Source organism: Alosa pseudoharengus, unplaced genomic scaffold (assembly GCF_046254945.1).
Source record: "Alosa pseudoharengus isolate Yale_2024_CS ecotype anadromous, Long Island Sound unplaced genomic scaffold, YU_APseudo_1.1 YU_APseudo_1.1_scf_9, whole genome shotgun sequence".
In the NCBI taxonomy this organism is placed as follows: domain Eukaryota; kingdom Metazoa; phylum Chordata; class Actinopteri; order Clupeiformes; family Clupeidae; genus Alosa; species Alosa pseudoharengus.
The window spans coordinates 30,715,485-30,740,096 of NW_027468881.1; the positions used below are offsets into that span (position 1 = coordinate 30,715,485).

At 43.6% G+C, this 24,612-nt stretch overlaps 1 protein-coding gene across 2 annotated transcripts in view; it reads right to left on the bottom strand.

The window, feature by feature from the left end:
- Positions 1 to 24,312, bottom strand: part of plcg1 (phospholipase C, gamma 1) — a 46,080-nt gene extending 21,768 nt beyond the window's left edge. For both annotated transcript variants that reach the window (XM_076276436.1, XM_076276435.1), the window contains exons 1-14: positions 24,052 to 24,312; positions 23,061 to 23,344; positions 11,418 to 11,570; positions 11,173 to 11,266; positions 8,869 to 8,916; positions 6,874 to 6,958; positions 6,512 to 6,595; positions 5,937 to 5,959; positions 5,422 to 5,491; positions 4,931 to 5,032; positions 2,694 to 2,812; positions 1,467 to 1,552; positions 798 to 918; positions 1 to 60 (exon numbers count right to left, since the gene is read on the bottom strand). The exon at positions 1 to 60 is cut by the window's left edge and continues 109 nt beyond it. In XM_076276436.1, coding sequence (XP_076132551.1) covers positions 1 to 60; positions 798 to 918; positions 1,467 to 1,552; positions 2,694 to 2,812; positions 4,931 to 5,032; positions 5,422 to 5,491; positions 5,937 to 5,959; positions 6,512 to 6,595; positions 6,874 to 6,958; positions 8,869 to 8,916; positions 11,173 to 11,266; positions 11,418 to 11,570; positions 23,061 to 23,280 — 1,265 coding nt within the window. In that variant the 5' untranslated portion in view covers positions 23,281 to 23,344; positions 24,052 to 24,312. The remainder of the gene's footprint in view (positions 61 to 797; positions 919 to 1,466; positions 1,553 to 2,693; positions 2,813 to 4,930; positions 5,033 to 5,421; positions 5,492 to 5,936; positions 5,960 to 6,511; positions 6,596 to 6,873; positions 6,959 to 8,868; positions 8,917 to 11,172; positions 11,267 to 11,417; positions 11,571 to 23,060; positions 23,345 to 24,051) is intronic.
- Positions 24,313 to 24,612: the final 300 nt, after the last annotated feature.

Consider the following 24,612-nt stretch of genomic DNA (forward strand, 5'->3'; position numbering starts at 1 on the left):
GCCATGTTCCTCTGTTGGACGATACTGCAGTGGTCTTCGATGGAGAGGATGATGGGATACCTATGGGAGAAGTTGTTCAAAAAGAGCCAATGGGAATGTGCTTTGTTATTTTCTTATGCCATCTCGTGCCATCCCCAATAATCCTAGGGTTATCCCTTTTTGTGAGCTACTGTGACATTTGACCGTCTTCTGTCCATTCTGTGTGTGCAATTAAAAGAAAAGTCTCTTTTAAAGGGATATTCCACCATTTGGGGAAATACACTCGTTTTCCACTTCCCCTGGAGTTAAACAACTGAGTTTTACCTAAAAGTGTTACTCAGACTCAGAGAACGGCTGGATGAACTGGGGAAATGTAAAACTCAATTGTTTAACTCAAGGGGAGGTGGAAAACGAGTGCATTTCCCCAAATGGTGGAATATCCCTTTAAGATCAAATATCAGTAATTCTTTGCCAGAATTCAGGACTACACCTTTAAAATGCCTCTGCTCCCATTGGCTTTGAGTGATGTTGGAACTATAAACAGAAACGTTTCAAACATGTTGTTTTTTTACTGAAACAAATAGGTTTCAGTTTGTCGGGCATTGCATCACAGTATGAGCCTTGGAGCCAAATATGATTCTGACTGTAAAGTTTAAAAAAAAAAAAAAAAAAAGAAACTTTGAAGTCATGCGATGACAGGATATGCAATATCAGATAAACCACATCACCCACATACTTAGACACCTGACACACACACACAAACACACGAGAACACACGTGGAAAGAGAGACAAGCATGCATGCTCTTGCTGCACTCACTCAGAGGTGACGAAGGCGTGCTCTTTGATTGTCGCCAGGACGTCAGTGAACCTGATCTTGGTGGTGAGGGTGTGACCATGGTAGATTACCGGCATTCCATCTGGGCCATCCCAGCAGTCCACTAAGGGGGAGGACACAAACACACGCGCACAGACGCACACACCAAAACAAAACAAATTCTTTAGTCATGGCTAGTGATTGTTTGTTGCCAATGACAGGAAGGGCCAAAAGCTATAATAAAAACAAGTCCATGCTGTTCACGCTTAAATTGTCATTCTTTGCCTTTCTCATATAATGTGGCTATTATGTCTCTGAGACTGACAGACTGGTCAGGCTAGATGTTTAGACACAAAGCTTAGTTTGCATGGCACATACAGTATACAGACATGTGAGGTTACATAACGGCTGTCCATTTTGATCTTGTTAGCGTGGGATGTTCCACCATAATGCCCACTTCCTGCACCTTGGTGTGGTTCTATGATTATATGAATAATTTTGACTATGTTAGGAAACATACTGGAAAGGATGTGTATCTTGAAAAAACAACCATGTAGCGAGTTTGAGAATTTTCTGACAGAACAGAAGTGTGTACAGTATAAGTTGAGATGAGAGTGTGTGTGTGTGTGTGTGTGTGTGTGTGTGTGTGTGTGTGTGTGTGTGTGCACTCACACTCAATGCATCTGCAGCCCATCCGCAGGCAGCGAGCGTAGGCCTCCAGAGACGACTCACTAGAGAACTGGTCTCCGGTCAGGTAGCTGAAAACACACAGACGGGCCCACATCATCATAAGTGGCAAGGGTTCTGTAAGGTAAAACAACGGCCACTACTGCAGACATAGGATCAGCAATTCAGAACCCAGGCCACTGTTCCTGCATCTCCCTCACCTTCCTAAGACTATTTCACCATTATTATTATTATTATTATTATTATTATTATTCAACATTCACACAACCACAAACACCCATCCGAAGGTAGACAGACACACAGCACACAAGCAAGGAGTCCTTATGAGCCCAACACGTGGTATTCACTGTACACGCACGCACGCACGCACACACACGCAGCCTTTCCACCCACAGTTTATCCCTCCTCCCCGAAACGTTATCAAAGCCACATGCGGCACTTTTGTTGCTCCGGCTTATGCATGTGCATTTTGGTTTTTTTGTCAGAGCCGAGGCCACTCTCAGAGCCCACTCTCTTTCTCACACGCCGGTTCAATGGGAGGAAAACCATGTTTCCACTTAGCTGAAACAATCAAAGCACCACAACTGCCACTGAACTAGAGATGACCCTATGGGCCCATTCCTCTGTCCAGAATCTCATCTGTCCACTGGATCAGATCCCCATGAGGACATTTTTCAGGACTTTTTTTTTTTTTTAATTCATTCTTTTCAACAGTAAATCCAAATCATGTCGACGCACAGCTAGCAAACAGGAAACCATGCTTGCCATATCAACATAGTGCTGCCGGGTGTTAAACGAGTATGTGAGTAGAGAGCCTCAACACATGACCTTCTGTGCAACATTATCCTCATTTGAAAATACAGAAATATTGGATGCATTGTATACATTGTATGTTGTAAATATTGTATATGGAGTGAACTTATAACAATATAAATATATGTTATTGCAATATGTATGAATGTGAAAACGCATGACTATTAATAATACACTCAAGACAGGTGGTAAATCAGAAACATACAGTACAGTGAGACCTGAATGCACTTTGGCAAACACACCCGTAGTATTCTATAGCTTCGACGGCGTCAGGCCGCACTTACGTGTAGTATTCTATAGCCTCAACAGCATCCGGCCAAGTATTCTATAGCCTCAACAGCATCCGGCCGCACTTACGTGTAGTATTCTATAGCCTCAACAGCATCCGGCCGCACTTACGTGTTGTGAGAGGAGCTGATCCAGTAGTGGGACAGTGGGTTGTTCATCTCCTCGGGACGCACCTGGTCCAGTGTGTCGTTCCAGATGGTGTTCTCCTTGGAGAACAGGTAGGAGAGGAACTGGGGGGGGGGGGGAGCAGACGGAGAGGTGTAGGGGTGAGTACAGTGGCTTGCAAAAGTATTCCACCCCTCTACAAATCACCAGTTTCTACACATATCTACACATATTTTCCCAGTCAGTGTTTTCAGTGTAAATATTTATTCTTGAGGCTAAAATAAGTTGATTGTCTGCTAAAATGTGCTAAAATCCTGCTTGCATGAGTATTCAACTCCTATACATTACTTGGGAAAGAACCCCTTTGGTAAAATGACAACCTTAATTCATTTGATGTGAAACAGTAACAGCTTTGCACATTGTTCTGCAGTGTTTCTTCCCCCAATTACTCTCGAGAATTTATATGATGGACATGCACCATATGCCATAGATTCTTAGCAGGAATTTGATCAGGGCTTTGACAGAGTCATTCTAATCTAGAAAACGCTCTTTACTGTTTTTGAGCTACTCCAGTCCAGTGTTGTTTTAGCCTTGGGTAATTCTGCTGCTGGTAGGCAAAACCTCTCCCAGTTCACCTCAGTTCGTTTTCGTCCTCCGTCCACAAACATGTTTGCAATTTCTGAATCTTGTCCACACAGGACACCCAGACAGTAGGGGAGACACCTGATATGCGGATCACTTGACCATTCACACAACTGTCAGTTATTGTAAAATGCAGAATTGAACTGCACTGCAGATGCTGCCAAAGACGGCAAGGGTAGTAAAGCTTGTATTTTGGCATTCATCGGTGACAGGCTAGTAGTGGACTTCAAAGTGAGTCATGGAGAAAAAAAAGAAAAAAGAAAAAAAAAAATCAGCCTGACAAGGTCCAATTAGCCTTGGGCTACATCCATACACTACTATACTATAAGTTTGAATCCAAACATTTTCAATCTACTGAAACGGAACAATTTGAAAATGCTAAGTGCCCCTTATTCTTTTAAAAATTCCGGCTTTGCATTTTAATCAGAATCAGAATCAGCTTTATTGGCCAGGTTTGCATAAACAAACAAGGAATTTGACGCCGGTTAATGTGGTCAACGAATCCGGAAACATCCGAAATCCCATCTAGAAACCCATGTTCCTTTCCTGTTTGAACCACGTCAGTCTGATGTACATCGATACCCCATGACTGACTTTGACTTTGATGCTTTTGGATATGTTTTATTAATTCAGGTCTTTATGAGTGGCTAATGACTATATATGACTAAAACTCAAAAAACATTTATTTTTGCTTTACAGGGACTTGAACATGATTTTGTCTCTTCAGGAACACAACTGTTAAAATAAAATGAGGGAAATGTGGAACGTGTTGACATTTTAATATTTAAGAAATAAAACAATCAGCACAGACTGAGTCTGTTAAACACAGAAGCCCACTGCTGCAAAAACAAGGCTATGAGTTTTGACTCTACGTGTGTGGAAACTTCAAAAATCATTATCCATCATAACAAAAAGGCTATTTCAGGTTATATTAGTGATACTTCTCAGCTTTACATCTCTTCTCGAGAGGAAATACAACCACAAAGAGGTCATCACTTCATAGGAATTCAGTGGCCTCATAATAAACCACTGAAACATGCTGACGTCTTCGCAGTCTGCAAATCACACAGGTAGCCTAGTTGTTGAGTCACAAACTCAATTTAGAGTCGCAAAAAAATAAGTGGGTTTGTAAAGTTGCAATGGCATCAAAAATCAAATCTTGAGAGAGCGAGAGAAATGACCGTCGGACACAAAGAGAGCCTCAAGGTGTTACAGACGAGGGGCGTTTGCTGATAGAGTGGGTGTCAGTACTTTCATCTCGTAGAAAAAAGGTTTCAATTCCTTCACGCAGGTGGTTTTTACACATCTTGGCTTGTAAAGTGCTGCCATATTAATATTTTATAAAAGATTCGTTTTTTCTCAAGATCAGTTTAAACAATTTCCATTGCGCGTCCATGCAACAAAGGACAAAGTCCAACCACAACCCAATAGGTCCAGATGAATGCACCTCAGACTACGCTCTAGATCCACTAAGAATCCCAGTAGTGACCTGTGACCGAGTGAGGGACTGCCTAAGAGAGTATGGCCACAGAGTGAAAGAAAAAAAACTATGAGATTTTAGAAAAGTAAGGAGTAAGGGACGGCGTTTGAGGGAGCCTCACTTCATCTTGGAAGAAATACGGCTGCTCGATCTCCCTCAGGGGATCCTTCAGGTAGTTGAACATGAACTCTTGCACCTTGTTGTTATCCGTGGCCCACATCTCCTGCAGACGTGCATGGACACAGAGAGAGAGAGAGAGAGAGAGAGAGAGAGAAAAGAAAGTGAGAGAGAGAAAGAAAGAAAAGAAAGAGAGAGAGAAATAAAAGAAAGTGAGAGAGAGAGAAAGAAAGAAAGAAAGAAAGAAAGAAAGGGAGAGAGAGAGAGAAAGGGAGAGAGAGAGAGAAAGGGAGGAGAAAGTGAGAGTCAGTGCTGCTGAAACCTTACACTACTTCAGAGGTCTCTCCAGCTATATAACTATGCATCCATCCAGCTGTACTCTATGACATCATATATAGCCTTATACATGGGGCTGAATTGGAGATTTCTCCCAGCCACCCTCAGACCGAAGGCCTAGAGGGGATCTGGACACCGTGTGGCGGTCTACAGGCCTACCTTCTGCTGCTCCATGAGGAAACCTTTGAAATCTTCCAGCGTAATCTTCTGCTCTGGCCGGTCTGTGTACCTTTGGGAGGAGAGCAGAGTTGGGGTTGGACACTACACACATCATTACGTCATGACACAACAACTACATGGAGTTTTGTAGAAAGGAACGGAGCTGGAATGAAGGAATGAATGAAGGTAAAAGAGAGGTAAGAAAAAGAAAGGTATATAGAAAGAAGGAAAGGCAGAAAGAAAGAAGGACACCTAAACATTTACAGCAGAGGTGATGATGTTTAGCGAGAAAGAAACAGAAAGTAGATTGTTTGTTTGTTTGTTTAATTTAAGGCTATTTCAGCAACTAGGGCTATTTAATGGCCAGAGCATCGTGTGTTATAGACCCCTAAATATGTTTTTTTTTTAATCTATGCTAGTAACAAATTCTAAAACAAAACAGAAAGTAGAAGCTATGGAGAAAATGAAAGAGAGGTCATGAAAGGTTTAAGGAGAGCGAGAGAGAGCGGACATACCTCTGCAGAAAAGGAATCTCCATCTGAGAGGTAACAAGGGGAGAGAGAGAGTTACAGTATGCACACACTTGCACACAACAGATTACACAAAAACTGCCCACATTCAAATCATACAGAAAACAACCAATGAAAATGTTCACATAACAAAAAAAAAAATCATTCATATGTTGACCTCATCATGTCACTATTAATAATGGACATCAATCCTCTAACCAAATGTAGGTTTGATTTTAGTTTAAGTTTGGGGGGGGTCACTGAAGGTAAAGGTCAGGAGCCTAAGATGGCTTTGGGCATCAGTGGGTCCTAATGGTGCAGAGTGGCCAAATTTGAGAGCTTTTTTTTTTACTTTTAAGCGGTGGGTATTGATCCAGAAGTCATTTGAACACCAGCTGACGGCACTGGCTGATGGGGCTTAAGTGCCCCCGATAGGGATTACTTTTTAAGTGGGGTGCGGAGAGGGGGCAGACAGCACCATCATCTGCCCCTCCCGTCCCATTCCCCCCACACAAAGGGCTCATGTTACACCCCCACCCCCACCCAGCCCTCAAAATACCCCCTTAATTGAATCAACTCACTGTTTTCTGGGCGTCGAACATTAGGCTGCGATAGAGCTGGGCAAACTGACAGTAAGAGACGTCGCCGTTTCTCAGCTCCGCATCCTGCTCACAAAGGAACACACAGGAGCCACACAAAGACACACATTTTAACTTCACCACCCAAGCACATAAGTACTAGTTTGTATACAAATCCTTCTGTGGAAAAACATAGCCGTTTTTGACAGTTAAAATATCCAGACTATTTTGACAACACATAGATCCTTTAAGTGTTAAAACTAAAGTGTTATCTCTTTAACCATCATTGGTGTGATTCTGTGTTAGTGGGTTGAAGCGGGAATGTGTGTATGCAAGTGTAAGAGACTCCTCAGCACGAGTGTTACCGGAAGCTTCTCTCGGAGGAACCTCATGTTAGGTACTCTGTAGTTGACCTGACACAGCATGTTCTTCAGATCTTTGCAGGAAATCCTGAAACACAACGTAAATAAGAATACAAAATACAAATGCTTACAATGAGCTGGGCAGGTCAAATTTCAGAAAGCATTTCCGTGTTTACCGAGCTGGACAGGGCCCATTAGTAAGGAGATAAAATCTTTAAGCTCAAGCTGAGCTGCAACCTGAATCTGAAAATATTGACAAGGTTCATTTAAATCTTAGAGCGTAAAAAAGGCCTCATTCTTGTGGCTGTTTCCTCAAGTTCCTTTGATAATCGCTTTTCAATCTGTGGCACACACTCACTGCAGTGTCTGATGGGCAGTCGTGAGAACCAGGAACTCTGTTGGTTAGATGTCTAAAGGCTCTCGGCCTGTCTGTGATGGCCAAGGAAACAACCACAGTTCACAACATTGTGTCCACACACACTCCTTCTCACACACTCTCACTGTGTGTGTGTGTGTGTGTGTGTGTGTGTGTGTCTTTCTCTCCATCTTCCTCAGTCTCTCAGCGTCTCACTGCTGTCGGTCTCTGTCTGTCTCTCCCCGTTTGCTCTGTGTGTGTGTTCTTGAGTGCTTGCAGGCCACGAGAAGCTCTCTTTTGCACACACACACTCATCCTCTGGGTCCGGTTTCCTGAGACAGGAAGTGTGCTCCGGGTTTTCTGCTCCATGCTCTCTGCCTGAACCTCTCTCTCTCTCTCTCTCTCTCTCTCCTCTGCTGCCTCTTCCCCTCTCCAACTCACACTCTCGGTCTCTCACTCACTCCCTTCCCACTAAACTGAACCAACTTCTGTCTGTCTGTGCCTCAGTAAGAACAACCTAGCTCCACTGTGTGTGTGTGTGTGTGTGTGTGTGTGTGTGTGTGTGTGTGTGTGTGTGTGTGTGTGTGTGTTCCTCCAATAAACCACCAGGTCAATAAACGTTCACAGGCAAAGACGGGCATGGGCCATTAATCAAATCCAATATGCTATCACTGTGTGTACCCAACGCATGTGCACACCCATGCATGCATGAACGCACACACCCTTCCATGAGCTCATGGAGACCGATCTTGCTTCACGCACTCCCAAACACACAGCAGTGTGTGTCCCTCCCTGCCCTCTGTCCCCGGTGTGTGTGTGTGTGTGTGCGTCCCCATACCAACCTTGGAGCTTTACACTAAAAACAACTGAGGTGTGTGAGCGCGCGCGCGCACACACACACACACACACACCAAAGTAGCCACATCACAGTGTCATCAGCAGTTTAAAGCCGCCCACACAAACAGGGCGCATTTTGGACGACTTGGCCGCTGACCTCCACAGCCGCTGCCTCCGCCGAGAGGCTGGCCTGTCATGACAGCAGCGGCGATTATGCAAGGGGAGGCGCGGAGAGTGCGGCGCAGCCACGCTACCAAACCATCCGGTTTTCAGCACACGCAAACCTTTTGACCGGTTAATGCTCAGACGGGCCAGGAGCTAAATTTAGCAGAGTGCTCCTGTAAAACACCACGCCCCAACAGTGGCTGTCTGCTCCCAGTGGTGACTTGGAGGTGTCAGCCATGCTATTTTAGAGCTCATGGAACAAGTCGGCCTGCTTCAGACATCCCGCAACACACACCGACAGACACAGACAGACACACACACACCTCAGCAGCTACCTTTGCTTTCTGTTAGCATCAGAAGGCTTTTTTTTTTTATATTGTGGGGGCGGTGACAAAGAAGTTTTGCCACTGTGCCACTAACTGCACCATCTCTCGCCCATGCAACCATGTTTTTCCTGTAACTCAACCGCTTGCACATGCAGTGACAAACACAATCCAGGGCATCATAGACTTGGTTACTCAAGGTATACACATACCGAAAGTACATAGCGTACCTTCTCAGTTGCTCTGGATGGAAACTCTATGCAATGTGAAGATACTAATCTAAATGGATTGGAGCAGTCATGCATTTGTGAAACTCACTTGTCTTCCCTGTTGCGATCCACTGAGTAAAACTGCTTCCGTAACCACCTGGGAATGACAACAGGAAGGAATGAAACCGATATATATATATATATGGGAGAGGGAGAGAGAGAGGGAGGGAGGGAGGGAGGGAGAGAGATATCTAACACTAAACATCCGAGAGCGGGATGGCCATGAAAAACACAATGACAGGTTATTAGGTCATCTACATCAGTAGTTCTTAAACCTCCCAAAAAACAAAGTCCCAAAAGTCTTGAGAACCCCTTCTCTCCAACCGGCAAAATAAAATTTTGAGATGCGAGGTGGCAGAGGCACAAAATGTCTTCTCTCATAGCTAAGCTACGTCCAAACCAAAGACACTGTCAATGGCAACCTTTAATAATCTGATAATTTTCCAATGGATAGCAAGCACTCATTCAATGTATAACTGGCACTCCGGCGACATTGTGTTCTGTAACTGGTAAGCTCACACATAGTGAGCTAATCAAGCATTCAAGCTAGTCATTACAAGAGGTGTAGGTAGAGATTTGTGTAAACAGAGCATACATTTTTGAAGGAACATTATGGAAACAATGTGAATTGTAAGCCTACACCTAGGGCTACATGATATCCCAGTTCTTAAACATGTTGGTCTAAAAACTTTCAGAAAAAATGTCTTTAATGCAAATAATTTCGCGACCCCTCCCATATTTTTGCCGACCTCCAGTTTAAGAACAACTGATCTACTAGGGGTGTAACGGTACACAGAAGTCACGGTTCGGTTCATACCTCAGTTCGGACATCACGGTTCGGTACGAGTTCGGTACAATGGAGGGAAAAGCAAAACAAAAATGCAGAAAGAAAGAAAGAAATGTCTCAGGCTGTACCACCTAGTGTCATACAGTCTCTTCCCTGAGCTATCTGCAACAGCCTGAAGTGTGTAAGATGTAGGCTAAACAGTACAATAAGTACCCAGACTCCATCTGTAACTTGTAAACAAAATAAGACAATCAGCTATAAAACTGAAAATAGTCCTACAGCATCTCTTATTTCTGAAAGTGCAAATTACATAGAAAAATTATTTTTAAAAATCCACTTAAGCAAGACCTTCAACATCTGTGTTTAGTTGTATATGGAAGGGTCTACAATTTGCCTCAATATTTTTTTTTATTGTGTGTAAAGTAATAATCTAGCCTACTAACTGTGAAAATATCACACTATTTTGCCTTTTTTTTAAAAAACGAAATTGCTCCTTTCATTTCATAAACAGACTACAACTAGAAGTCACGTGACTTTGCCCTTTGACGTTAACTCACCGTAGCATGGTTTGTTTATTAGCCTGGTTAGCGTTGTCACTTTATTTTTCTGTCTATGCACTTAACACTACCAGAACCTTATGTGAGAAGTTACAAGTTACCCCAACATAAAGTAATTACCACGCGATTTACATAGCTTTCTGTCATTACGAAATCATTTAATTTAAGCCATAGGTTTTGGCCCTATTTGTATGCGTATCCAAAGGCTGCTGAAGCGCAGGGGAAGTTTTTTTCCCCTCGTTTCAGTGATTGGTAGCCTACATCATCTGGGTGATGGCTTCGAATATGTGTAGCATTTTTTCCACTCACATACCCAACAACTGCTGAACAACGCCGACACACAGTTTCATCTTATCCACCACTCTTTCGCCTGTACTAACGTTACTGTAACTGAAGTTCTCAAACTTGCGATCTTAAAAAGACCAGTGGATCCTCTAACTCTTGTGGGTCTAACCTTAGTGCTGCTAATGACTGACGGACTCGACCGACGACCTGACAAAAAAAACATAGGCGCCAATCAGAGCTTCAGAGCTAAGGCGAGGCTATAGATTAGCGTTAGGTGTCGCTAAAGAACTCCCATAACTCTCGCTACTAAACAGTAATTGCGCATGACATGAATTAATCCGCACACGAGTTTTATGTATTTTTATACCGTGTATTCTCCGTTTAAATTCATGCACCGAACCGTGACGCCCGTACCGTTTCGGTTCAATACGAATACATGAACCGTTACACCCCTATGATCTACACAGGGAGAAGACAGACAGCCACATAATTTAGTGGACAGACACACTCAGAGACACACACACATACACACACACACACACACACACATTGAGAGAGACCGACCCAGAGAGAGAATAATGGATGGACAGACAAAAAAACAACACTCATGAGGAAGAGGGAAAGATAAAGATAGGTTGTTGGGTCATCTACACAGTAAAAAGACTGACAGTCAAAAAAATTAGTGGACAGACAGACAGACAGACAGACAGACAGACAGACAGACCTCTCTATCTGCAGAGGAGTGGGAGACTTGAGTGTGTCGGCCACCAGCCATGTCAGGCCTTTCACCCACATCAGCATCTCCTCATCCGACGTGGCTAGGATACCAAGGTCAAAGGTCAATTAGCAGATTAGCAATTAGCAGCGTGTGAATATATTGGTGTATATAGGGGAGTGTGTGTACGTGTACTGTATTTTTATGTGTGTGTGTGTATGTGATTGTGTGTGTGTGTCTGTTGTCCAGCCTACCTGCCAGGCTGAGGGACTTGAGACGAAACTCGGTCCCATAGAGGATGACGAAGCAGTGGCTGGTGTCCAGTCGAGCAGCCGAATCCTCCATGTAGCGCTCAAAGTCACGCGACTTCAGCCCCGGCCGGATCTCCTTGATCTCTCTGATATCAACTGCCAGGAGAGAGGAGGAGAGCAGAGGGAAAAAATGTGTGTCAGCTTGGAAACACATGGAGAGAGGTGGGGGGATACAAAGAAAAAAAGAGAGAGAGGGACAGAGAAAGACAGAGACAGAGACAGAGAGAGAGAGAGAGAGAGAGAGACAGAGAGAGAGAATCCTCCGCCTTTCTTCCTGTCTGTCTGTGGATGCCTGACTGAGCTGTGCATTTAATTTACCCAAAAATGCTAGAGCTCACTTTAGCCAATGTATTATTCATTCCAACAGATGTTGATAGATAGATACTTTATTGATCCCCAAGAGAAATTCAAGTTGCAGAGTCATTGCTGAAATTACTATATTGCAAATGAAAATGTTTGTTTGAAAATGTTTGCATCACTGATATATGATTTAAAAATATTTCATTCTAGATCAGTAGTTTGGGTCTATTCATAGAGAAAGTAACATTTGACTTCCTCTGGCTATTCTTGTGTAACATAGTCCCCAAATATTAAATCTGTATGTGGCTTAATGGTAAACCAAGACCTTACCACAGCAGGGCTCTACAGTGCGCCCATTTCACTCGCACATGCGAGTAAAAATGATGGCGCGTCAGTAAAAATATTTAGGTGCACAGGTGTGAATGACTTCTAACCATGTCAATGTTTGTCTACAAAATACACCGCGATCGAGAAAAATGTATGGTGCAAACCATAGAATCACGTTGCAAACGCAGCATAAAAACTACACCTCCCATCAACGTCAGCAGTTTTGCGTTGCTTTACCTTGTTTGTGACTCTCTACTCACTTCAAATTCAAGGGCGCGCAGAAAAAGCAGAAAGTTAGACCAGCCAGCCAATACGCAAAGTAGAACTAATTTCTTCAATCCACCAAATTAATCGGAGAAATGTAAATGTACCAACAACCACGAAAGATACAGGAGGAACAGGATTAGATTCTGAGAATGCAGTGAGAAGGAAAGGTAACATGCCTTTTAGCCCAGTTGACGGATTGGCTGCAATATGCGAAATATAGCTGTAGTAAACAGGGACAAAAGTAGCCTCCCGTAAAACTCCCGTTTTCTTCAAAGGTAGAATGTTACTCCAGGCTAGGGATCGACCGATATGGATTTTTTAGTGCCGATACCGATACCGATTTTTTTCCATCAGCCTTAGCCGATGACCGATACAGGCTGCCGATTTTCTTGAGCCGATATTTGGAGCCGATACTGCTTTTATTTTGCTCCCTCAATTTACATCATACAAATTACACATAATTACACAAATGATGATAACAAATGTTATAAGTCTCAATTTAAAAAAGGAACATTTGTTGAACTTATGGATGGGTGCACAGGATATGGTTAACTGTGCAAAATGCTTTCATCAACATCTTACAACACAGCCTTGATGATGCATTGCTTGCTGACATATTATAAGACATAATTCAGGTCATCACAAAATGTCCTTTGTCAACACATTTAAATAATTTAAGAAAACAATAAGCCTGAAATGTAGCTATTGAAATGAAGTGCTTGATTTGTAATTTAAGACGGCATGGTTTAAACATTTCTATGTCTATATTTTTCTAAAAAAAAGCTGCCAGATTTGTCAACCACAGAACATAAATCAGCAGAGGAAAATAACGTGGTGTCAGATGTTTCTGTTATAAACGGCATCAACGTCAAAAGCTATAAAAACATATCTCTCAAAGTTTTAAAATCTCTCCTTCAGTTAACGCAGCACTCTCATATCGCTGTGATGCGTGTTTCCCATTGAGTGAGACAGACCAGACGCACACACAAACTTCAAGAGCAAACGGCTCTAAACAAGTAAGGCATACACGGTATGTCTGGTACATGATAAACGTTAACACGAATTAATATTCAACTACATATAACACGTCTCTCATTATTGAAGCTCTGATATCACTGCGATGGCAACTCCGACCCGCTCGAAGGGAGAGGGGGAGGGAGACGCACACGCATCCAAAACTCAGCCAGGTGGTCGCTGAATAAAACTCCCATAAATATCTCGGAACAACGTCGGCATTACTTAATCATGTGATTTACCAGTGTTCGTAACAGCTACCGCATGCATATGGATAGCCTACAACTTAGCTATTTGCAGCTCCCTAAATACAATGGCAAGCAGTTTTATAGAAGAGGCATTCAGGGAGGGAGACACACACACACACACACACACACACACACACACACACCACACGCGTCCAATACTCAGCTAGGTGGTCAGTGAATAAAACCCCCACAAATACCACGGAATAACGTTGGCATTATTTAATCATATGACCAGTGTTTGTAACAGCTAGCCTACCGCTACCGCATGCATATAGATAGCCTACAACTTAGCTATTTGCAGCTCCCTAAATACAATGGCAAGCAGTTTTATAAACGAGGCATTAAGCATTAAATAAAGTACCTATCTATCATTCGCGTTTTCCATTTGGACCCACAAACTTGCTTCCACCTTCAAAGTGTATGGCAATATTTAAGCGAAGTCAAACAGTTAAGATGCTTTGAAAGTTAACTAAAAGTTTAGTTTTTTTTTATTAAAAGCTTAAAGTTTACTGTTATCTTGAAGAGCAGGCCGGCACTCTGCTCAGTGGGGGAGGGGCAGTCTGCACGTGAATTGCAGCGTCTCCAGCAACACAGAGCTGCCTGTGGATGCCTGTATGTAAATAATGCGGGAAAAAAACTATCGGCGAACGCAGCCGCTTATCAGCCGATGCCGATACACTTAAAAAACGCAAATATCGGCCCGATATATCGGCCGGCCGATATATCGGTCGATCCCTACTCCAGGCTTCCATGCATGCTTGTTTTACACCGAATAGTGCAAAACAAAGTAACATTTGCCTACTGCCCCAATCAATGCAGATATTTCAAATAAATATAAATATACTATGTTGGGCTTTGTCTGTGCTCCTAATTTTTTTAACTTGGGCTCACAAGTGCTCCTGGAATTTTTTTTTAGTGTAGAGCCCTGGCACAGTCTGACTGTCTGCCTGTCTGTCTGTCGGTCTCCCTGCCTGCCTGTCTGTGGCTAGGCCTGAGGTACTCCGACAGCCTGTCAAATGTATTCACCCAACACATGCAGACCTGCTGCTCAATGGAGCAACAGAGGGAGAAAACCAAACCTCTAAAGAGCTTTTTTGGCAGAGATGCATCGTCCTCAATAGGATGCTGCTGCTAAACTAACATAACTGAGGGCAGCCGTGGCCTACTGGTTAGCACTTCGGACCTGTAACCGGAGGGTTGCCGGTTCGAACCCCGACCAGTAGGAAGCGGCTGAAGTGCCCTTGAGCAAGGTACCTAACCCCTCAGCACCCCTCACTGCTCCCCGAGCGCCGCTGTTGATGCAGGCAGCTCACTGCGCCGGGATTAGTGTGTGCTTCACCTCACTGTATGTAATCTGTGTGCTGTGTGTGTTTCACTAATTCACGGATTGGGATAAATGCAGAGACCAAATTTCCCTCACGGGATCAAAAGAGTATATATACTATACTTATATACTTAACTGTGTGGTGTATGTCAGTGTGTGTGTGTGACTGTATTAGTTGGCATATTACAAGAAAAATATGCTATACTTATCTGTAAAATACCATATTTGTTAGACTATTGATGTAAAACATGACTGTTCATGATTGGATGATTATTTGGAATCTGGGTGCCGAATGAATGGGAAACGTGTGTAGATGTGTGCATGCCTGCATGCACGTGTATGTTTGCAGCAGAAAGGCACACCTCTATACAGAAGCAGCAAACGCTACAAGATCAACCTTCACAACCCCTCTTCTCATCAGCCGATGAACTGAATGTGGAATAAGGTCATGGCGCATGACCGATTCGTTCAAATAAACGGAATGTGTAAATGAATGAAGGCATGAATGTTTCATTCTGCATATGACCCCAGTGGTGTATGTGATACGCAGGTCTATGCAGTATACCCACTTAAAAAGCATCAAGATTTCCGTATAACCACTGTAAAATATCCAAGGATATGTATCAACATACATTTATGATAGAATGTGATGGGACAAGAATGAGAATGAGATATTTTTCAAGATTGCAGTCATTTGAATACTGAGTATGGAAAAACACTCGTCCAATAAAGCAAAGCTCTCCCACCAATCACCCTGAGCACTACCAGCGACCTAAGCAATACCACAGTATACCCACTGCAGCACACTAGACTACATCACTGTATGAGCCCATCAACTGAATGTGTGACTGACTGCATGACTGTTGTGTTCCGTGTCTGACCCACACAATCGAACAGTGATAAGGCGAAGAGCCAGCACAGAAGTGGCCTAGTTTGGGTTTTTTGTCTCATGTGATCTCAATCTAAAGTTTTTCTCCCCTCCAGGGCTGGTCTGTGCTCTTTCTCTCTCACTCTCTCACACACACACACACACACACACTGCAGTGTGTCTCAGTGTGAGCTCAGGCTCTTGTGTGAGGCAAAGAATGCTGCTCCCGCTCCTCTTCCTCTTCCTGCCCAGAAACCACTCTTCCTGTGCTGTGCTGCTGCCCGCCACCCACCCCACACACACACACACACACACACACAGTGTGCGTGACGCATCCAGTCTACCTGAGAGTGAGCCAATTATAAGAATGTGTGTGAATTTCACATGCTGTTCTTTTCCGCTCTTACACACACAACCTGTGTGTTTCAGATGGACGCTGTTAATCACTATTCACCTGACAGGCAGTCTCTTAGCACCTCTATCCGAGAGAACGAGAGAAAGAGAGAAGGAAACAGAATACCAAAAAGACCAAACATCCATAAACAACAACACTTTCTAAACTTCAAGGAAACATCACCTACCCATCACCCCGCACATCAAACACACACACACCGTGTCTTCTTATCTGAGAGTTTGATCCAAAGATTCTAGAACAGAGCTCTGTTTCTAGAATCTTTGGTTTAATCTATGTTTACCCACCACAGAGAGGCTGTTGCACCTCTCCAACTACGTCTACACGAAACTGCCGGGTGAATTTTCTCTTACCGCTTTCACACCTTTAACAATACCGGTAAAGACACTTAATGCTTCTGAGGATTCAGGAAACTCGGGGAGAAAATACTTTGAATTGAAACTCCTAATTTTGTCATTGATCGTTGAGGCTGTCGTCATGGCAAAAAGCATATGCATGCATTATAGGGAGGGAGCCCTGTTGCAGTCCGAGTGACCATGAGGGTGAAGTCAAGGACGTTTCACTCTTTCCTCCCATCTCATCTCTCCAGTCAGGTCTAAGAAAGATCTAAAATAACCCTCTTATTGAGGATGAGCCAACCTGGGTTGGGGGGGGGGGGGGGGTCTCCTGGCTGAGGAAAGGGGGTTTGTGGGACACTGTTGTCATCTTGTGGCAGACCACTGTGTGAGTCCAGCAGACTTTCTACAGTAGCAGGTGCGTGTGCATCTGCCCGAAACACACACCATCCTGCCTAGCGACTCTGCTTCTAAGAGTGCAGCCTTCGTACACGTTCTTCAAATGACAGCAAGTGTGCACACACACACACACACACACACACACACACCCAGGCTGCGGTTCACACCTTTACCATACCCAACTGTTGAGATATATATTTCACACAACATTCAGGGCCCTTATTTGAATGACAGGCTAAGGGCAATGTCGGGGAAACAAGTTTCTCGTAACTTAAACTATTGTGTGGCATGTGGGAACACTGCACAGACTGAGCTGATGTTTGTGCTTGGGATCTTGCATGGGATATTAAATTGGCAAAACAATTTATTAAAACAGCTTTGGTTCGATCATTTTTTTTAGCTCTTTGCCATACTTTGCTCTTCATTCGGCCCGATATACAAATGAGGGCCCTTGGACTCCCTCACTATTAAGCCACATTCAGACAAACCAGTTCTAATCGTCCGTTCCGTTTGTACATGCTGAGAGCTTGTGACAACCCACAACTTGTGAAATAACTGCAACTGACCTCTGAAACAAGACCAACTGCTGACCAACATGATCAGTCACACTTCTTTGAAAAGTTGTTTGTTGGTGCGCACATCCAAGGCAGGTGCTGGACAAAAAGTGCTAAGCATGTGCTGGTGAATAGTCTGGTGAATAGTCATTAAAAAATCCTGATGGGAGCAAGTGTGCGGACATTCCACCCTCTTTTCATTTTATAGCCAGTCACACTTCTTTCCCTTAAGATTATAAAGTGGTACTCTGGAGTTTTTGTCTAACATTACCCAACAACCAACAAAATTGCCATACAAACAACAGCAGCGGCAGCAGCAGCACAGCCACCGTCTTCTTACACTTCTGCGTATATAAGTACCATGTAACTACCATGGTCGGGGGCTGGCGGTCTTCTGCCCACTGCTGCAATGGTCAAGCGTAGTGAAACAGGAACTGTCACAATAGGCCATTGTTAGGCCCTCCGAGTTCCTATTCGCACAAGAAGAGGCTGTTGAAAAGGCTTTCGTTCACTTTTGCCACTCACTTTTGCAGAGTATAAGAAAACAAGGTGGTGAAAGGTTATCCAAACCAAAAAGCCACTCAATCCCTTTCATCAATAAGATGTCTTCAGAGAGCTTGGAAACTGAGACAAAAAGTTTACTTTTTGACACATTACCACTGATGAGGTAGAATGTTAGTCAGACATGTCCTGAAACACCATCAGATCATTCAGTCAATCAGCGTCCCTGTATAGGCTGAAACCAGCTTGTATCCCAAATATTAACTAATGATGGTTGCAACAAGTTGCAAATGTGTTACCGCAAAAGTTCAAAAGGCAAATCAACTTCCACCAACTACCACAACCTCTTTGCTGATAAACAATAGTAACGGTCACAGTTGACATCCTGACAAATGCCTGCTATTATGCTAAACTAAAAACGTGCTAGCTACAACAGCTGAATAAAGACCCTGCTTATTTGTGCGCGAAGTAGGCCATGTCTAGCCTGACGAGCCAGGCCCACATCAAGATGTAGGGTCTGGAGACACGCAATTGTAGCAAAACGCTACAACTCATGAGTCCCATGTGTTTTCCCACCAGCGGGGCTAGTTGGCTAGTTGTTTAAACTTTTGCCAACTTAAACAAAGCTTAACTCGAGTCACGCTGATCGCCAGCTGAAGCATCCATCATCTTTGTTTTCAAGTAGCAGGGAATTCGCGCGGAACCGTCGCAACTCTGCCATCATTATGTTAAGCCCACCTATCGACTCTATACACAATGTGCTGGCCTGGTCGAACTTTAATTTTTCCAGCTCGCAAGCCAACGGAGAGTTTCTAGACTACCCTGCCGATAGGGTGCGTCTCGATTTCTAGGCTAGGCCATGTCATAAATTCTATGTGGAGATGGTATGAGGGGGAGTGGAGGGGGTTGAAGGTCAAACAAAGGATGAAATGTTATCGGTTTGGCAATCAGACCAGATGCCGCTCTTCTCTATGGCCTCAGACACTGTAGTCGGTGCAGCAGCTTTGCAAGGGCTTTCACCATGACGACAGCATCCAACTCAGAACCAAAACCAAAGGTCAGATCTAATGCAGACTCAGCTGTACTCCAGTGGGGGGATTCCAAGTACGTGGTTTAGTAATAAACCCAAAAAGGTTAACACCGTGGTATACCTCCTAATAGAACAGCCCCCTGCATTCATTCTCCTAGTAACACAAGGCCATTCGGCTCTTCTTTTAGGAGGGATACGCCAAGTTAACTTATCCAGGTTAGTCTCTTAGCACCGTATTTCAAATACCCTGTAGGCGTAGTACACCTCAGAAACAGAGGGCCCAGCTCCTTCCACCGGGGCAGGGGGGAGAATCCTAGCTGGCGGTGTGCCTCTGAACTGAATGGCCTGTCCACTCAAAGCTAGGGCTACAGGAAACACAAGACTGAAGTGGGTGGCTGAAAGTCTTCCTGTTGCACTAGTGTGCGCAGAACACACAATAACATGCTTAACACGCATGTAGCGCAAGAAATAATAATAAGAAGAAAAAAACCACACTCAAATACACACACCACCCTCTCAGACACCAAAGTCTGCTAGGTTGGCAAAGACAAACAGAATGTTCCCTCCTAAAACTGTTCTTTTTTCTTTTTCTCTGTGTTTGTGGAGTTTCGAGGCAGGAGGGGCACCTCCTCGTGCTGGGAGTAGAGCCTATACTTTCCCCAGGCAGATTAAAAGGACAAACTCCTAAGTATAGATGCAGAGTTGTCTCACTTAGGTTTATATTCCATGACCATTTGATCTCATCTCATTGAAAATTAGAATGTAGCCAAAGGGTGGGGCTGACAAAATACTGTATATCCCTGCCCTTCATTTCAGATGTCTTAATTCACTAAATGCACGATGCATAGAGGAAGTAAAAAAATGTATTTGAACAATTCAACTTCAAAGAACGCTTAATCAGTGAAGTCAAGGATGTCCTCAGGAGGAACTGAGAAGCGTTATTTAACCACAAGTCATTCAGCCTTGACTCACTCTAGTGTACACTGCATGACTTTTGGACAGTAATCTTAAAAGTGGTAAAACACGGGTCAATTGTGTAAGGCCTAGTTCATGCTCCCGTATCATATGAAAATCCATATATCTGTTTCATACATAAGCTTGAAGCAAACGGAGAAAAAGCGGAAGAAATTAACACAGAGAATGGGTCGAGGGCTCCGTCTGTATTCTTGTCCATTTTTTTTTAACACTGAGCATAAATGAGTCCACAAACTACTAAGAGCTAAGTCTCAGTCAACTAACACTGGGTCTGCCCTGACCTGAATCTTCAGCACATCACCAGCTGTGGGACATTTAAAACATTCACCATCAACTTGAGTGCCAAAAGAAGATTTGTTGATGACCTGATAAAATGACAACTTTTGACCAAAATTAAGGGTTACTGTGATTTTCTTCACACTTTCCTAGCATTCACATCCCAATGACTTTCTGTGGTTCCTCAACTGTGCATCAAGCAGCCTGTCCCACATCCCGTATCGGCCATGCACTTCCTAAATCAGTGCCGCTTTACAGTTGTGTGTGATATAAATCAACTCTTGAAGCTTGTTCGCCCCGGCAGGGATCAGAGACTTAAAAGAGGAACACTGTGACATTCTGGTCTAGGCTGAAAGGGAGGTGGGGGGGGGGGGTAAGAGAATCACAACTGCAACTCAACCTAGGGTAATAAAGTTCCACAGTCCCAACCCCCATCGTAGCAGGAGCACATAATTCACAGAAATATAACGGTCAAAACCACAAACTCAAACAGTCACACACAGTTTCTCGCACACACACGCTTATCTCATGATTAGGGGCAGGTGTTTCTCACAAATTCCCAGGACTCTGCAGCACTTGGAAGAAAAAGAATGCCTTTTGTCCTCATTCAGTCTTGCCAGTAATTCTTGCACATTTCCTTCATAATGTGTGCATGTTTTTTTTTCTTCCCTCCCTGGAAATAGGTAAGCAACTGGCCTGAGAATGCTACTTTGAGAAAATAAGTGAACTCCCTCCCGCTCACAAACCTCTCAGCACAGCCAGTTAGCAGAGTAGAACAAAGTAGGTACCCTGAAACACAACCTCTGCGAGAGAGAGAGAGCTGCGAGAGAGAGAGAGGAGAGAGAGAGAGAGAGAGATGTTTCTAACAACAGTGTATCTGCAGGCTGACATTATAATCTTTTTGCGAGTGTGTCTTTCTGGGAACAGGAGAAAGCCAAAGACAGAGGACCAACAACCTCTGAGGACCAACAACCTAGATTCACTAGTGGAATGATGTATAGCCTAAAGCATCTGGTATGAGATGATATTTTTCCCCAGCATGGACCCTACTGTTATCCAAGGCTCTATGATAAGCTATGTATGTCGAGAAGAGTGAACTAAGCATCAGGTATACCTTGAACATTTCAGGGATAAGCCTAGATGCAGGCTACTGCATGGTTTTCATCTTTATAAAGGATACACTTCAATAATAGTGTGTTTTCTGTAAGGTAGGCCTACACTAAGACTGTGATTCATTATTAAACGACAGTAATGTACAATATATTAACCCTCACCTAACTGATAGCAACACAGAGAGAATGCGGAAAAGTTTTATCCCCAAGCTATCCGGATACTGAATGAGTACTGTAGCAGGAGCACAAGGATGTTCGAAACACCTCATGCACTTTAGACATTTGTTGTTGTTCTTCTTCTTCTTCTATTTGTTTCCTTATTTATTTAGGCCTACACATCGCCATTGCTCAGCCATGGAGACACTGGACTACTACATATACTCATAAACTATAATTGTATGCGACTAATACATTTGAATTTTAATTTAATTTTAGTTCATTCAATGCAATAGGCCTAGGCTATTTGTTCAAGTTCAAAAACCCTCTCATCATCGCGGACAGAAAGTGAGCCACCATGTCGCAAATAACAGTCAGGTTCTTGGCCCCGAATATTTTAAACCCAGTCACCGACGACGGACTATGGAATATGGAGACGGCGCGATATTCCATATCTCTATAGTTCCCGTTAAAAGCCTGGCTAGGTAGCCTACTTCTGTGCCGCACGCCATACAGCATTAGCCGTTATCACCTATGCTGTTTGTCGTAGGCTATCAAATGACTGCTATGAGCTCACATGTACAACCATCTTCTGAGAGCAGATTACGGACAGAAAAATCGTTTAGCTTTTTTTTCCTGCGCCTCTGTGCTGCATCCGGAGCAGAGTGCAGCTGTGCGCGGAGGCATCCTGCCGCACGTCAGGCCCAACGCTTGCCTTGTATGCTCATCAGAAGATTGTTTGATATAAGCCAGCTCTGCACAGAGACGGCGTATGACAAACCGTTCTCTACACAATTACTTGCGCTTACAGGATGTAAACGGGCCTGCTGTGCAACTGTATACACAACGGCAGGTTTGCCTAGCCTAACTGTGCACCAAACGTCCTCGCAACACAGGCCTCGGTATCTTGTCAGCGCCCAGCATATTTCAGTATTTTGACTAAACCGTTTCTATAGGTGGAGGAGTCTGATTACCAGAAATGAGCAACTAGACTAAATTGCAAGCAAATCCACATTTGACTTTTAAACAGCATAGGCCTACCACCTACTGATAATAATAAAAACGACAGCCTTGTTACTACCGTTGCCTATCCCATTGGCGCTACTGATTCAGAGCACATTTCAAAGTATATTCTACACACCTAGAGAGTAGGTAGGCCATATAAAAAGAGGGATAAACCACTTCATTAGCTTGCATCCAACATTCTCTTTTAAAGAAACCGTAGGCTACAAACCTGTGTAGGTTATAGGCTTTAAACAGAAATGTAGAGGAGACAGGTGTCACTCACCCGGTGTAGGCTACTAACATTTAGAGATTTCGAGTAACATTTTAGGCTACTTAACACCACGTAGACCTAGTCTAGGACAAATAACCACCAAGCCAAACCAAAGTCTACCACTTATAATTCTTGAAAATCACAAAAGTGTCAGAAACTGCCAACATTTGTTTCCTCAACTGTTCACTTTCTTAAAGACATGGGCTACTTACTTTCTCCTTCAATCTTGTCTGTGCCCCTTGTCCAAATGATCTGTCGGGTCTCAAGCTTCACTTGAAACGTCCTTCTCTCCGGGCGTTGAGACTTCTTCGAATAAAATAATGTTAGTACGGTCCCCAGTTCCAAATCTCGGTATAGGTTGGTCATTTCTGTGTCGGTGACCGTCCATGCAGGTCCGTTGGAGAAGAAGCCTGGGGCTCCAGCCATAGTCATTTCCCTTGTTTGTTGTCCTTTTCCTTTAGAACAATTTACTGCCTCCTGGGCCTGTGGTAGACACCTGAGAAAATAGAGGAATCATCTCACAATCTTTGAAGAATCAAACCTCTTTCACAATACAGTGTGGATATATTAAAATGTGCGTTGGGCCACTGTGAGTTTTCAAATGTGAACACAACAGTGAATGCCAAGGCTATGTTGAATATAGATGCGCCTCGTTATGATGTGTCAATTTGCAATAACGTAAACACTGATCAGTAGCATAGGGGCAAATAAAAGCCGCACAAAATCTAATCTGGAATAACGAGCCCAGTTCAGATAGGTCTCAAATCGTTTTCAGGAAACAGGATTAGGTAGCCTCAATGAAAAGGATTTCCCACGAAGATAGCCTAATAAGTAAACAATTCAAATCCGTGGACATGAACTGTAATCTGTTGTACATTTAAGTAGATTAGAGACGAAGGCCACTATGACTGGGCTAGTTGCTAATAGGAATTTATTTCCTTCACAAGTGGTTAAGCCATCCCATAAAGTTTCTTTCCTTTGACTGCCTAAGCGCTTTTTTACGATCGACATATGTATCCAAATAACACTGATTTTAATACCCAGAAGATGGCAATTACGCATCACACAGAAACGTGGCTACATTTTCCAGGGGGCTAGCGCTAAAACGTTGGAGAGCGGAGGGAAGTATGGCTGATTTTACAGCAAGCAAGTCAGGTACAGCGTATAATAATTCAGTCGTCTTTCTTGTACCCTTTGCCTTACCGTCTCAAAATGCAACTGGCACGCTTGGACACAACAGAAGCAGAACAACACGTCGTAACGTTGCAATCTCGGCCCCACACATCTCTGGACCCAACTTCGGATGTCCTGAAGTCTTCCCCCTTTTCTCGATGATTATATCATCGTGCGATGGAGATAATGCGTCTCAGTCCAGAGAAAAGCCCTGTGGTTTTTCCCTTGGCGTCCTGCTGTAGCAATCCTCCATCGAGTTGGCCATATGCAAGTTAGTCAGACACGGCTGCCTCGGCCCTTCCCCCAACCGACCCCTTCTGTTCAACAAAGCACTGGATAGAGCGGCCTCTTAAAGACACAGTTCTGACTTTCCGCCCGTGCCCAACATTGTATCATTTCATAATTAGCTTGTGGAGCAACAATGTTGCAGTAAACCTGTTAGGTGGCCTTCTAAATCTGTTGTCAGTTGTTAATACACAGCACAGCAGGCGATAAACGATGGAATTGAAATGCATTTTGAGTGTGAATCCTTGTCTGCTGCGATAGATGTCAATGTCAACTTGACATAAAACAATAATAGACAGTATCATC